Source organism: Ovis canadensis, chromosome 24, assembly GCF_042477335.2.
Source record: "Ovis canadensis isolate MfBH-ARS-UI-01 breed Bighorn chromosome 24, ARS-UI_OviCan_v2, whole genome shotgun sequence".
Classification (NCBI taxonomy): Eukaryota; Metazoa; Chordata; class Mammalia; order Artiodactyla; family Bovidae; genus Ovis; species Ovis canadensis.
This window is the reverse complement of record NC_091268.1, coordinates 42498101-42513891: the sequence shown is the minus strand read 5'-3', so window position 1 is coordinate 42513891 and position 15791 is coordinate 42498101. Positions and strand designations below refer to the sequence as shown.

The 15791-nt window shown below is 48.5% G+C and overlaps 1 protein-coding gene across 1 annotated transcript; it reads left to right on the top strand.

Moving 5' to 3' along the window:
* The first annotated feature begins 6552 nt into the window (after positions 1 to 6552).
* LOC138429420 (apoptosis-associated speck-like protein containing a CARD) lies at positions 6553 to 7956 on the top strand. Its single transcript, XM_069570927.1, has 3 exons — positions 6553 to 6971; positions 7199 to 7255; positions 7593 to 7956. The coding sequence occupies exons 1-3, from the start codon at positions 6695 to 6697 to the stop codon at positions 7847 to 7849; spliced, it is 591 nt and encodes a 196-aa protein (XP_069427028.1). The 5' UTR covers positions 6553 to 6694; the 3' UTR covers positions 7850 to 7956.
* Positions 7957 to 15791: the final 7835 nt, after the last annotated feature.

Below are 15791 nucleotides of genomic sequence, written 5' to 3'. Positions count from 1 at the left end.
GAATATTCATTGGAAAGACTGATGCTAAAGCCGAAACTCCAATACTTTGGCCACCTGATGTGAAGAACTGGCTCATTGGAAAAGCCCCTGATGCTGGGAAAGATTGAAGGCAGGAGGAGACAGACATGACAGAGGATAAGATGGTTGGATGGCCTCACTGACTTGATGGACATGAGTTTGAGCAAGTCCTGGGAGTTGGTGATGGACAGGGAGGCCTGGCATTCTGCAGTCCCTGGGTTTGCAAACAGTCAGACACGACTGAGCAAATGAACTGAAATGAACTAAATTAACTACATAAATGACTACAGATTTAATTCTCCTGGTTATGTGGATAACCATAGGGAGGTAGGGAGATAGGGTTTTTCCCCAGAACCCTGAGAAATCCAGGGAAGTTCCACTTCTCCAAACAGAAAGTAGGTGGAGATAAGAGCACTCCTGCAGCATCTTTCAGCTACAATATAAGGATAAGTTGGATAATAACCTCATTCCTGGAAGCTTGTTATGAGGATGAAATTATTATCTAGATAAATAATTAACTAAATAGGTAATAAGCTGAGTGAACACCAAGCAGAGTGTTCTGGCACCAAGGATTTAGGAAGCTATGACTGCCAGTGTGTGTGTGTGTGTGTGTGTGTGTGTGTGTGTGTGTTCAGTCTTGTCCAACTCTTTGGGACCCCATGGGTTGTAGCCCGTCAGGCTCCTCTGTCCATGGGATTTCCCAGGCAAGAATACTGGAATAGGTCACCATTTCCTCCTCCAGGGGATCTGCTCGACCCAGGGATTGAACTCGCATCTTTTGCATCTCCTGCATTGGCAGGCAGATTCTTTACCACTGAGCCACCTGGGCAGCCCCTTGACAACTGCCGCTATACATTCAAATCTTGACTCTGCTCTTTCCTCATTGTGTGACCTTGGGCAAGTCATTCAACCTGATTTTCTCATCTGTAAAATAGGGATTATTATCAAGACTACTGGATTGTTATGAAGATTCAACAGGCCAATTCATAGAAAACTTTTTGAACAATGTCAAGCCCATACAAAATGTTCAATAAATGTTGACATTGATATTACAATTATTACTATTAATTTTTCCAATGCATCTTTCTTACACTCCAGTAGGGTCAATAACACCATGCCCGCTTCACCTATTGGGAAACCGAGGCTAAGCAACTGTAACAATGACAAAAGCAGAGTCTGTACTAGCCCTGTTCCAAGCGCTACACAATTCTTAATCCATTTATAACCTCATAACAATCCCATCATTGCTCCTATCTTAACTGAAGCCGTGAGGCACAAAAAGATTAAACGCCTTGCCCCATGTCTTGGCAATCTAGGTCCTTCTGGCCCCAGGGGTGCAATGTGGCTCCAGCAATCAAAGAATTACTTCTGCTGGGGGCAAGGGGGTCAGGTCACACCCAAGAAACATCTTACCAACCCCAGCTGATCTGGTTTAGTACAGGGGGCAAGAAGCTTGGCCTGAGGTGAGACCTGGTGGTTCTTTCCTGCCAGGAGTCAAAACTCAGAACTCTGAGTACTTCCCCCAGAAAATGAGGGTCAAAGGAACAGGGATTCCCATGGCTTCCCAGAGAGTTGTCCAGGGCTCCTATCCCCCCACCTCCACAAGGGAAAGCCACCCTCCAATCTCCAAGAATGAGCTGGCTCTGGGTCTACCTCCTGGGGTTTCCCTGGAGAAGCCACTGTTCTCAGAGCACCAATACCTGTGGCCTGGTGAGTGCAGACTCCAGAGAAAGCTGTGACCACACTGAGTCACACAGTGAAGAGGCAGAGGGTTTGGGAACCAAATCTGAGCGGGTCTGATATCCCTCATCTCTTGCTTTTCCCACTATTCCACGGTCTTCTGAATGTGCTAAGTTTCTGGAGCATTCTGCCAAGAGGAGAATATTAACATTATCCTTTCTAGTATTGCAACATCTGCCCTCCTAAGGGCGTGTCCGGACAGTCTGGAGAAGGCTTATGTTCCCAGATGCATTATCTCTCTAAGCAATCTATCATTTTTTTTTGTCATAAACATACAATTTTTTTCCTTTTTTATTGGAGTATAGTTGCTTTACAATATTGTGTTAGTTTGTGCTGTACAGCAAAGTAAATCAGCTATGCTGCTCCTGCTAAGTCACTTCAGTCATGTCCGACTCTGTGCGACCCCATAGACAGCAGCCCACCAGGCTCCCCCGTCCCTGGGATTCTCCAGGCAAGAACACTGGAGTCGGCGGCCATTTCCTTCTCCAATGCAGGAAAGTGAAAAGTGAAAGGGAAGTCCCTCAGTCGTGTCCGACTCTTCATGACTCCATGGACCGCAGCCTACCAGGCTCCTCTGTCCATGGGATTTTCCAGGCAAGAGGACTGGAATGGGGTATACAAATATCCTCTTGGATTTTTGGATTTTCTTGCCTTTAGGTCACCGTAGAACACTGAGTAGAGCTCTCTCTGCTAAGCAGCAGGTTCTCATTAGTTCCCTGGTTTGTATGTAGTAGTGTATATATGCCAGTCCCAATTTCCCAATCCCCCCCCCCCCATCCCTTCCCACTTAGTATCCATACTTTTGTTCTCTATGCTTGGGTCTCTATTTCTGCTTTGCAAATAAGTTTATCTATATCATTTTTCTAGATTCCATATATACGGTTAAATACGATATTTATTTTTTCTTTCTGAGTTAGTCCATTCTGTGTGACAACCTCTTGGTCCATCCACATCTCTGCAAATGGCGCGATCTGGTTCCTTTTTATTGCTGAGGAATATTCCATTGTATATGTGTACCGCATCTTCTTTATCTAGTCCTCTGCTGGTGTACACTTAGGTTGCATTGCAATTTGTCAATTTTTGAAAACAGAAGTGGTACTTTTAGGATGTAGTTTGGAATTTGAGCCTAGGAGTCAACTGGCTCCATCTGTATTTCCTCATGTTTCACCAGGGCAGGCTTTCAGAGGGCTTTCTGAAAACTTTAGTTTCCTCCTCTGTGAAGGGGGACACGTACCTCATGGGGCTGTTGGGAGAATTAAATGCGATTAGGCATGTTAAGTGCTTAGCACATGCCTAGAAAATAGTAAATTTGAAAAATGGAAGCTACTGTTCTGTTCTTAGTTTCCTACAGCACCTACCGTGACACTGAGTATACAGTAGATCTTTTTATTTTTTCTGAATTTTTTATTTTTTATTGAAGTGTAGTTGATTTACCGTGTTTCAGGTGTCCAACAAAGTGATTCGGTTACACGTGTGTGTGTATGCACGTGCATGTGTGTGTGCTCAGTCGTGTCTGGCTCTTTCGACCCCCTGGGTGAAGAATAGGTTTCTATGATTCTAGACCCTTGGATTCGTTTGTCATTTCAGGAAGTCTCACTAAGGCAGAATCTGTTCGAAGTCTTGTCCTGGATGCTGTGGACCCAAAAGAGTCTTCAAGGAGCCCTCAGTCTAGTGAGGAAAGCAGAGTGACCCGACACACTGTATGACAAACAGTGAGAAAGGAGTCAAAGGGGTATCCAGCCAGGGTGGCCAAGGAATAATTCATTTTGCACAGAAAGGACAGAAAATCCAACTGGGAAGAGCAGACAGAGGCCAGGCCCAGAAGCCAGCCAGCCAACCTGCATGATCCCTCAGTTATATGACCTTGAGCAAGTCCTTCAACCTCTCTGAGCCTCTTCTCACTTGTACAATAGGGCCACTGTTCCCTATCCCAAAGGGACCGTTGGAAGGCTTAGAAATACTGCAGGTGAAGGATCACAGACTATATACAGGGCCCATTTTTTTATTATTTCTTAGAAAAAGTGACTCCTGATGCATCTTGGAGGAGAGCAGGAACCTATCAAGCAGACCAGGAGGGGAAAGAGGCCAAGCAGAGAGCAGCTGCTGCACATGCAGAGGTCCAGAGGCCAACGGTGCTGCTGAGGCAGTTAGCAAGCGCTTTAAAGGCCAAGCCAGAGAGCTTGGACTTGATTCTGGGGGCACTGAGATCATAGGAGGCTTTCAAGCACAGGAGGGACAGGATCAATATGTGGACTAGGAAGATGTAGCCTTCTGGCCACAGTGCACAAAAATCAATGAAGAAGCTCAGGGAACACTGGCTGCTGGACCATAAGTGCCACCCATGGTGAGGATATTGGTACACAGTACTCCCCAGCCCAGCACATGGAAGGCAGCATGCACATGGATGGGGAGCAGGCCCTGCTACTCTGCCGGAAGCTCTTGAATACAACGTGTTGCACATAAACACAGCCTCAGTCATTTCTTCATTCAGCAAATCTTCACTGAGCATCTGCTGTCTCAGGCACTCTTTTTTAAAGTCAAACTCTATTTTATTTTTAATTTGTATTTGGTTGTGCTGGGTGTTTGTTGCTGCTTGTGGGCTTTCTCTAGTTGTGGCAAGCAGGGGCTATTCTCTGGTGGCTGTGCATGGGCTTCTGCTTGAGGTGGCTTCTCTTGTTGCAGAGCACTGGCTCGAGAGCACATGGGCTAGCTGCCCTGCAGCATGTGGAATCTTCCCAGACCAGGGATGGAACTGCGTCCCCTGAATTGGCAAGTAGATTCACCACGGGACCACCAGGAAGTCCTGCTAGGCACTCTCTTGATGCTGGAGATTCATCAGTGAACCAGGCAAGGTCCCTGCCCTCCTAGAACTCATGTTTCGGTGGGGAGATGGGTACCCACTAAGTGAATAAATGTCTAATAATGTCAGGATCACAGCACTGGAAGGAATGGCAATCGTTACAACCCAGCTGAGAGGGGGGAAATGTAGGACTCCTATACCCACCTAGGAAAGAGAGCCAGGATTAAAACTGAAGACTGTATGGCTTCAAGCCCACAGCAGTGAAAGTGTCGAGTCCTAACCACTGGACTGCCAGGGTATTCCCGAAACTGCCTCTTTCTAAAGAGCTTATGTGGAAGGTAGGGCTTCCCTTGTGGCTCTGCTAGTAAAGAATCCACCTGCAATGCAGAAGACCTGGGTTCGATCCCTGGTTTGGGAAGATCCCCTGGAGAGGGGAACGGCTCCTCACTCCAGTATTCTGGCCTGGAGAATTCCATGGACTGTATAGTCCATGGGGGTCACAAAGAGTTGGACACGACTGAGCGACTTCACTTTCACTATGTGGAAGGTACACTTTTAGTTACTGGTATCTCCCTTGAGTCATGAGGCCTATTCACTCATTGTTGATCCCATAAAAAATTTATTGAGCTCCTTTAGGCCCAGCACTGTCCTGGATGCTGCAGATTATAACAATGAGCTGGGCAAGCATATTGACAGCCTGTCAGGGAAGACTGATGCTAAACAAATGCACAGAGCTAGTTGCAATTCACAGTCACAGTTGTTACGAGAGCTACAAATAAGTAGCAGGTGTTTTGAACTGGAGAAAGTCTGAACTTGGTCTCCAGAGAAAGTAACATTTCCCTTAAGACCTAAAATCTTGAGAGCTTGTTAGACAAAGAATGAGGGAAGAGAGTTCCAGGTGAAGGGAATAGCATGTGCCAAGGCTTGGAGAAGCAAAGGACCCTGGCACATTTGCGGAATTGAAAGGACAATGCAGCTGGAACTCAGAGACGGAATGGGGGCAGGATGTGGTGCAAGACAAGGCTGGTGTGGTCCACAGGGGCAGAGCAGCAGGGCCCTCCCAGCCACGTGAAAGGCAAGTGACGGGTTCCAGCCTCGGCCTGGCCTCCAACATCAACCCACGCCACACTGCATGTACTCTTCTGGGTCAAGCCCCTTGACCCCAGAATGACTCTCTACCCATGACTTTCCCCTCAGCAAAGAATTTTCTCAACCATTACAAGTGTGTCTTGTGATCAATTTCCAAGAAATTCAGTTCCTGGGGAACCAAATCCTGGCTCTTCCAGGAGGTATTTGGCAAGGTTTCAGGCACCATCAGGTTTCCCTGGTGGCTCAGATGGTAAAGAATATCCTTGCAATGCGGGAGACCTGAATTCTCTCCCTGGGTCAGGAAGATCCCCTGGAAAAGGGAATGGCTGACGGGTGGACTACAGTCCATGGGGTCGCAAAGCGTCGGACGCAAATGAGCAACTAACATGCTTTTTTCAGGTTCCATCAGGTAACCCATGTTATGTTGGAATATTTACAGAGTGGACAAAGGCGTGTTGTCATCCCCATTTTGTACATCAGGAAACTGAGGCTCAAAGAGAGAAAACACACACAGTTACCTCTACCCTCTTTTTGACACCTCATTTCTCCCCAGTTTGTGGAATTTGGGAAGCTACCTGGTTCTGGCTGTTAGGGTTCTGATTCTATGACATGTGAGAGGGGATGCTAAGATTTAGGGAAACATGGAGATTTCAGGGCTCTAAAATTCCATGAGTCGAAGCCCTGATGCTCCAGTAAACCAGGTTCCTGATTAGCTAGCTAGTCCAAGCCTAGAGAAGCAGGCACCACCCATGAGCCCTTTTCCACTGGTCTTCTGGGTCACTCCTCAGAGATCAGCCAAAGGATGAGATCTGGACCCCCCCTCAGAGATCAGCCAAAGGATGAGATCTGGGCGCCCCCCGATGGCCAGGAGGGGACGGGAAGGCGCGGGATAGTAGTTAAGTCTTACACCCGAGGGCAACATTCTGGGGCAGAGACGGGAACTGAGAGAAGGCGGGGAGTTTCTGGTCCCGCCCCAGAGGAGGCTTTCCAAACGGCAGACACCCGGAGTGAGCGGAAGTGGCGGCTGCGGCGGAGGACCCCGGAGACATGGGGTGCACACGCGATGCCATCCTGGATGCTCTAGAGAACTTGACCGCGGACGAGTTCAAAAAGTTCAAGATGAAGCTGCTTTCAGTGCCGCTGCGGGAAGGCTATGGACGCATCCCCCGGGGGACCCTGATGCCCCTGGACGCCGTGGACCTTACCGACAAGCTCGTCAGTTACTATCTGGAGGCGTACGGTGCCGAGCTCACGGCGCTCGTGCTTCGCGACATGGGCATGCAGGAGGTAGCGGAGCAGCTGCAGGAGACCATGATGAGCAAGGGTGAGCGCGCCCCCGCCACACTCCTCCTAGGTCCAGGCCAGTCTCCCTCCCTTCATCTGCACCCTCCCAGCCCCAACGTTTGCCTCTCCAGGCACTTTCTCTTCCTGTTCCTCCTACCCCTTCATAAAAGCTTCTGCTGGGGAGACTTCCTGCACTGGGTACTGACCTTGGCTTCCAGACCGAGACTTCAGAAAGACTTGGAGACACCATTGAACATTTTCTTACAGGTGCTAGAAACGTGACAGCCGAGGTCAAGGCCCCTCTCCAGAAGATAGCCAAGCCAGGTAAGGCCTTCAATCTCTGACCTCACCTACCTGGGCACCTCACCAGCCCCGCCCCACCGCACCCCTGCACAGTCTAAATCTGTTGTCAAGGCCAAGAGCATTCAGGGCGTGCAAAGTTGGCCCAACTCTTCCCACTCACCTACCCACACTCCTGGGGCCACGTCTGGCTGTAAAGGAGGTAAAGTTAAGCGCATCCCACTCTATATAGGTCCTGCTGAGCCCTGCCCCTTAGGTTTGCATTCGGGGCAACCTGAGGGAAAAGTGTTCAAGAGGGATAGACAGGCTCCAGTGCCCACCCTGGGTGCCAGCTCCGCCCCTCTCCTCCCTCTCACCCCAGGACTGCACTTTGTGGAACAGCATCGGGCGGCTCTCATTGCACGGGTCACAGTCGTGGATGAGGTGCTGGATGCCCTGTACGGGAAGGTCCTGACAGAGGACCAGTACCAGGCAGTGCGGGCAGAGCGCACCAGTTCGGATAAGATGAGGAAGCTCTTCAGCTTCGTTCCAGCCTGGAACATGACCTGCAAGGATCTGCTCCTCCAGGCGCTGAGGGAGACCCAGCCCTACCTGGTGGACGACCTGGAGCAGAGCTGAGGCGCCTTCTCCAGCAATGGTTCCCACATACCACCCCTGGCTGTTCCAGCCAACTTATCTGGAATCTCTGATTTTCTCATACACAATACATGAAAATCCCACTTGTACTTGGTGTGTTTTCCTACTTGCAGCCTGGAAGCACATGTGGACCTGAGCTACATATCCACGCACAGGGCAGCAGGCTCCCCAAACACTTCACCCTTCCTGCCTCAGTCACATGGAATAGTCCCTCATTCACCATTTGGTGGCTCCTTCGATGCCACCCTAAAGGGTCTGCCCTTTAGACCTGTGAACCATCAGTTAACCCTGTGGCCAAGGTCTAAAAATTAAAATAGAGAGATGATCAAAGGGCCTGGAATTGTGGGGGGCCGAATTTGACAAGGAAGCCTGGCATGCTGCAGTCCATGGGGTCACCAAGAGTCAGACAAGATCCGACCGATGCATTTAGAAACAGACTAGTCTACAAAGCTTCTCTTTCATTTTTCATAGGGAAAAAACTACAAAATTAGAGCCATTTTCAGGAGAAATGATGAAAGTGAAAAGTGAAAGTGAAGTCGCTCAGTTGCGTCTGTCTCTTTGCAACCCCGTGGACTGTAGCCTACCAGGCTCCTCCATCCATGGGATTCTCCAGCCAAGAATACTGGAGTGGGTTCCCATTTCCTTCTCCAGGGGATCTTCCTGACCCAGGGATCGAACCCGGGTCTCCCTCATTGGAGGCAGATGCTTTAACCTGAGCCACCAGAGAAGCCTAAAAAAAATAAGAATACTGGACTGGGTTGCCATTCACTACTCCAGGAGATCTTCCCAACCCAGGGATTGAACCCGGGTCTCCCACACTGAAGGCAGACGCTTTACCGTCTGAGCCACCAACAGGAGAACACAAAGCAAGTATTCCTAGGGTTCCTTCAGGCACTGACACCAGTGGGCTTGGCTGCTCCCTCCCACCCCCTGCAAAAAGGGATTATAGGTTACACTTTGCCCAGAAAACATGCCAAACACAAAAGCAAAACTTCAGGAAATGACTTCCAGCAGCTGTTTCTTCTCTTGATGGTATTGTGTCAACAAAAGAAAATAGTATTTATTTCTAGAAAACAGCACCTTAAGGAGTCTTTCCAGAGGCTGTTACAGAACCAGCATCCTAAGACCACATCCTGGGTACACTTTGCACCCCAATTCTTTCTGGCTTGGAGGGATGGATGCAAAGCAACAGGCAGACACCAAGGAGGCCAGATACTCCATACACAGGAGTCAGATCATCAGACTTGGGGATCCAGGTATGACAGTCCAGGTGTGCCATTCACAATGATACACCAGCACAAAATGAACAAAGCCATATGAAGGCTTCGCTTGGAATACCTTCCCTAGACACAAGAACTAGCAAATGCAGCATTTATTCTCCATGCCCACCCCACCCCACCACACACACACACAGTCTGTGAAACGTTTCCCTACTCTGATTACTGAATCAGCCCGTGGATGGAGGAGCCTGGTAGGCTGCAGTCCATGGGGTCGCTAACAGTTGGACACGACTGAGCGACTTCACTTTCACTTTTCACTGTCATGCACTGGAGAAGGAAATGGCAACCCAGTCCAGTGTTCTTGCCTGGAGAATCCCAGGGACGGGAGACCTGGTGGGCTGCCCTCTCTGGGGTCGCACAGAGTCGGACACGACTGAAGCGACTTAGCAGCAGCAGCAGAGCAGCAGGAGAAAACAAGTGTTTTGCTGTAGGAGGAAGCTACCAAGAAGCTAAGCTAATGGCCACTGTCAAGGCTACGCAGTCACCTGAGATTGCTTCTAATGGTATTTAGGACTCCAAAAGGAAAGCTGAGCTTCTCCCATTGCCCCCCTCAGTCCCAACACTCAGGACCCCATGGACTCATCTTCTGTCGCTAGCCACCTGATAAAATGAATGCAGGTGCTCCCCCTTCCATCTCAGCCCTTTTCTGCCAAGTCTTCTTAAATCTATAAACCAAGACTTAATTCAGCCTAAGACGTGTGTTCACTTATGTTCTACAAGGACCTTGAAAGTGAAAGTGGAGTCGCTCAGTCGTGTCCGACTCTGCAACCCCATGGACTGTAGCCTACCAGGCTCCTCTGCCCATGGGATTTTCCAGGCAATAGTACTGGAGTGGGTTGCCATTTCCTTCTCCAGGGGATCTTCCCGACCCATGGATCCAACCTGGGTCTCCCGCATTGTAGACAGAAGCTTTACCGTCTGAGCCACCAGGGAACAAGGACCTTACCACTTCCCAAACCGGAAGTTGTCTTCCTTTTACTATGCTTGATAGGACAACAGCCGCAGCCTAACCAGAAAACAAGAAACCCTACCATGTTCCATAAAGCCCAGATGGAGTCATTCTTCCAACTCACATCCAAACACCTTCCTTTTCAACTTCACTGCCCCCATCTGGTTTATTCCTTCATGTCTTACACACAGCAGGCCTCTGACCTCCCTACTTCTAGTTAAACACCATCAAGGGCCTGAGTGATCAAAACTGATGATGGAAATGGACTCCCTCCTAAACGCTAGGACACCTGAGTCCGCCTTCCAGCCTGACCCTGAGTGGCCCCATCCAACCTCTCCTGCCTTTCTCGTCACATAGCCCCGGATCCCAACACTGCTTCCTCACACCCCATGCCCTACCTAGCACACCCTGGGCCCTTAGACCGGAACACCTTGAAACCCCGCCCCGGTCCTCGCATGCCCACAGGTGGCCTTCCTCTGGGCTCCAGCGGCACTCCCACCTACTGTCCCTATGGTAGCACGAACCACCCTATCATATTTTTATACCAGACTCCCCCATTAGAGTAAGCTCCCCCCAAAAGACATCTTTTCAACCTGTGTCATGCTTTGAATTTGAAAAATAATAAATAGCAGTTACTGTGTATGTCTAATAGGTAATTTAAAAAAAAAGACTTCATAGAAAGTTACTGTTTTGGAGATGGAGCCATAACTAACACTTCCCTGCACAGCAAATGCTCAAACAGAGCAGCTACAAAATCCACTGCAGGCCTGAGGCAAGATAAGTTTCTAAAAAACAGCTCCCCTAAGTTGAAAGACTTCTTGGGGGCTTTCTTTTTCCTTTTTATTGGGGTGGGGAGGGAGGGAGAGTAGGGTGAAGCTCAGTTCTACCAGCCACAGCATACTAGTTAAGCACACAACTTCTACAGCCAAACAATATTCAAATCTCTGGTCCACCTCACTCATCAGTTATGAAACTTAAAGTCAGTTTGTACCTCAGCATCTCCAGCTATAAAATAAGGATAATAGGACCTAACTCATCACCTAGCAGCAACTGGCCCATTAGTGTCAACAATGATCTCCAGGATACTTTTGTTCTTAGTTCAATGGCTTCAAAAAGCACCTGAAACAATAGACACGTTCTGCCCAAACCTCTAAGCATCACAAGACTGAAATAAGAGCAAACAAAACAAATAGTCTGTGTTAGCTGGGCATATGCTAACTAGAAAAATCCATATGTAGAGCCCAGCCTTCCCTGAGTGACCTTTTTCTTAGCTCCTGGCTCAAACTTGTCTACAGAGAAAGTTTTATACAAAATCAAGTTCCCCTTCACGGAGGGGGCAGGTGGTGAGCAGACAAGTCCCTGCAGGACTTCAAAGTCTGGCTCTAAGAGTGTGCTGCTCCAACAGCACCATCAACATTGCTAGAGAACTTGTACCACACAGGGACCTACAAGCTAAATTAGAACCCACTGCCAAGTGATTCTGGAGAAGGCAATGGCACCCCACTCCAGTACTCTTGCCTGGAAAAATTCCATGGACGGAGGAGCCTGGTAGGCTGTAGTCCATGGGGTCGCGAAGAGTCGGACACGACTGAGCGACTTCCCTTTCACTTTTCACTTTCATGCATTGGAGAAGGAAATGGCAACCCATTCCAGCGTTCTTGCCTGGAGAATCCCAGGGACGAGGGAGCCTGGTGGGCTTCCGTCTATGGGGTCGCACAGAGTCGGACACGACTGAAGCGACTTAGCAGGAGCAGCAGCAGCAGAGTGATTCAGGTGCATACCCAACTTAAGACACACATTGCCAGAGAGGATTTGGCTTTGCCACCTTGGTCAGATTGCCAAGGTTTGCAGAAGGAAGCCCTCCTCGTGGCTCCAACGGTAAAGAATCTGTCTGCAACACTGGAGACCTGGGTTTGATCCCTCGGTCAGGAAGATTCCCTGGAGAAGGGAACGGCAACCCACTCCACAATTCTTGCCTGGAGAATCCCAATGGACAGAGGAGCCCAGCAGGCTACAGTCCATGGGGCTGCAGAGTCAGAAACTACTGAGCAACTACACTGTCACTTTTTCCAGGGATTTGGCTTGCTGGTGACTCAGAAAGTAAAGAATCTGCCTGCAATGCGGGAAACCTGGGTTTGATACCTGGGTCGGGAAGATCCCCTAGAGAAGAGAATGGCTACCCACTCCAATGGACTTTCCTGGTAGTTCAGCTGGTAAAGAATCCACCTGCATTGCAGGAGACTCCAGTTCAATTCCTGGGTTGGGAAGATCCCCTGGAGACGGAACAGCTACCCACCCCAGTATTCTTGCCTGGAGAATTCCACGGACAGAGGAGCCTGGTGGGTTACACCCCATGGGGCCAAAGAATCTGACAGGACTAACACTTTTCACTTTCATTCAGGCAAAGAACACACAGGATGGGGCCACTCCCCTTCTAATTCTGGGAAAAACAAAATACCCATGGCCGATGTATGGCGAAAACCATTACAATATTGTAATAATCCTCCAATTAAAAAAAATAATAAAATAGCCATCAGGCTAAATCTAAGACAAGTTAACCCTGAGGGGGCTGCACTACAGAGCCCTAAGGATCCTGCGGGAACAGCTACTGGGAAGCAGCGCGGGTGCAACGCTGCCACCCCGTGGCACACCTGCAGGACGCTACCCGAAGAGCCTGGCTCCTTGCTCCCTTGTTTTTCTCCTCCCTCCTCGGCATTCTCTATCCAGAATCACCTGAGCTTGGTCCCCCACTACATACAAGGAATCTCCAATTAGACCCCATAGTCCTAGCTCCTTTTCTGTCTCCAATCTCCATGTTAGTGGCTCTCAATCGTCCTTCCTGTTAAAACAGCCCTCCTCACTAGCACCATTACCCTGATTTAAGGTTGAAACCACAATCCAACAAGCTGAGAGCACAATCCATCCACAAAGCACTATTCCCAGACCCAATCTCATGATACTTCTGTTCCTGCCTCAAGAGTGTTAAGAATTTTTTTCCCAACAAGGAGTGACCTATGTATAATAGAGGGAACTCTGCTCAAAGTTATGTCCCAGCCTTGATGAGAGAGGAATTTACGAGAGAATGGATTCATGCATGTGTATGACTGGGTTGCTCTGTTGTGCACCCAAAATTATCACACGTGATTAGCTATACTTCAATATTTTTAAAAAATAGCAATTTTAGATTCAGTGGTCTCCTAAAGCTCTAACAGCCAACACCATAAGGACTGTGAACCAGACTTCTACAAGCCCAGAAGTCAAACCTGATGGCAAGTTCCACCTGACACTACTTCCTCAGTTCTTATACACCCAGCAGCACGAAGACCACTGCATGGGGAGGTGAACAGATTTTTGTGGAAACCTGTTGTCTAAAATTATTAACACAAAAAGTTCAAGAGGGAAGAGTCAATTTTGAGGGCCCAAAGGTAGGAAAGGTAGTCTGAGTTCTGGAAACGCTGGAGAGCAATGGCTGCAATGGACCCGAGCTGAGTCTATGAGACTAGTACTGGGATGAGATCTGGTAAAAACCCCTGGTAGGGAATTCCCTGGCAGTCCGGTGGTTAAGACTCCATCCTTCCACTGCAGGAGGCTCATGTTCAATACAGGTCAGGGAACTAAGATCCTGCACGACTCATGGTGCGGCCAGATAAATTCAATTAAAAAAAATTTTTAATTAAACCCTGGTGGATGATTGACTCAATGACCTAACCTCTGCACTATATTATCTGAGCTACTGAAATCCAGTACGTGATGGGGGGCAAAGGTGAAAAAGATTAAGAAATCAGGCAGTGGCAATCAGACCTGCAGCACACTTCTCCCCACCCACCTGTAACATTCTCCCCCTGGCTTCCTCTTAAGTTAGCCTGTCCCAATTCAAAAACGCCAGATGCCTAGTGCTTCAAGACCACAGGACATTTTCAGTAACTCAGTTAATAATAACATATTCTTTAGAACTCAAAAGACCAGCCAGTCTACAATCCTCATCAAAAAAACATGCCTGGCTATCACCAGCCAGGTGCTGCCTACAGGCGAATACAGCAAAGAGCAGAGGATCCAAAGTTCAAACCCCTCAGGGCCTATTTTTTCACCAAAGGACGAACTGGCACTGGGATCAACCACCAAAACATTCCCTCAGCTGCTATTTCTGTCTTCACCCATCTCTACCCATCCTCCTCAAAGTCCCCCAAACTCATCTACCCACTAGATACTCGGGACTCTTTTGTTTGACCACCTCAGCTCTTAGTTGTAGCACAGTAGGACCTTCGTTGTTGTCACGTGTGGATCTTAGTTCCTGACCAGGAATCAAACTCAAGCCCCCTGCATCGGGAATACGCAGTCCTTAACCACTGGACCACCAGAGAAGGCCCAGGACCCTATTTCCTTTTACTGAAGGGTGAAGCCAATCACTGAAGCCTTTTAAAGGACAAGAACTAATTGCTAATAATCCCACTTATTCCCAGAGTTTGGGTGAGACCAGACTCACCTCTAACAGCAGGGATAAAGGAACCACCATCAAACCCTAACACCAGAGCCCTACCAGGTGAAGCACCCATAAACCTCTCAGCTGTGTTCATGCCATTCAAACCAAACATCATTTTAAGATGGATCAAACGCAGAAGAGGGCGGGAGAACCACTGCCATTTCCTTGGCTCTAAATCTCAGGGATTCTCATAAGTACCAAGTTCCACAAGCCAAATAGAAGCACTGCCTGGAGAACTTCAGCCATGCTCCACCTCCTAACAGAACACCTCCACCCAGCAGTGAAGTGAAGTGAAGCCGCTCAGTCGTATCCGACCCTTTGTACCCCATGGACTGTAGCCTATCAAGCTGCTCCTTCTGTCCATGGGATTTTCCAGGCAATAGTACTGGAGTGGATTGCCATTTCCTTCTCCAGGGGATCTTCCTGACCCAGGGATCGAACCCAGTTCTCCCAAATTGTAGACAGACGCTTTACTGACTGAGCCACCAGGGAAGTCCCACCCAGCAGGGCTGTCCAAAGCTATTCCTTTGGACAAAGCCACAGCCTCGTCTCAAATCACCAGAGGTTTGAGGATGAATCAACTCTTAAAGGCAACAATTTCAGAAATAGAAAAGCACTTCCCACAAGGGGTCCCAGGCACTCTTATGAGCTGTGCTTCTGACAACAAAAAACACTGTTTGCTGTTGGTTATAAGTTCTGTGTAGCCAAATTTCAACTGCTTGGCAAGAGTGGGCGTTTCCTAAATTCAAGTTTTGAGTTGGAAGGAGGGGGTAGTTTTCTGGGGTCAGGAAATATATATCAGGTTAAGAGGCACTATTGAGGTGGCAACTCATTGGCCCAACCGCTTCCCTTTCTCAAAATACCAAAGACTTGAGTACTGGCAGATGTGAATGTGACCTAATTACACCAGTCTCAACAGACAATACCCAGAGTCCCACCTTCAGGAAAACTAGTGTTTGGGGAGGGAGCCTTATCTTACTTTCTCAGCTAACCTTCCCCTTTCACCATCTTATCTCATTCCCAAGTCTTTTTTCCTAAAATTCAGCATCCTCTTAAGCCAGGGCTACATTCAGGTATGACCTAAATCAAATCCCTATGATTATACAGTGAAAGTGAGAAATAGATTTAAGGGCCTAGATCTGATTGAGTGCCTGATGAACTATGGAATAAGGTTCGTGACAGTGTACAGGAGACAGGGATCAAGACCATTCCCAT

Coding starts and splice junctions, on each gene's coding strand:
- LOC138429420 (XM_069570927.1), top strand. CDS start 6,695: ATGGGGTGCACACGCGATGCCATCCTGGATGCTCTAGAGAACTTGACC. Junction 6,972..7,198: donor GGAGACCATGATGAGCAAGG/GTGAGCGCGCCC, acceptor ATTTTCTTACAG/GTGCTAGAAACGTGACAGCC. Junction 7,256..7,592: donor CCAGAAGATAGCCAAGCCAG/GTAAGGCCTTCA, acceptor CTCTCACCCCAG/GACTGCACTTTGTGGAACAG.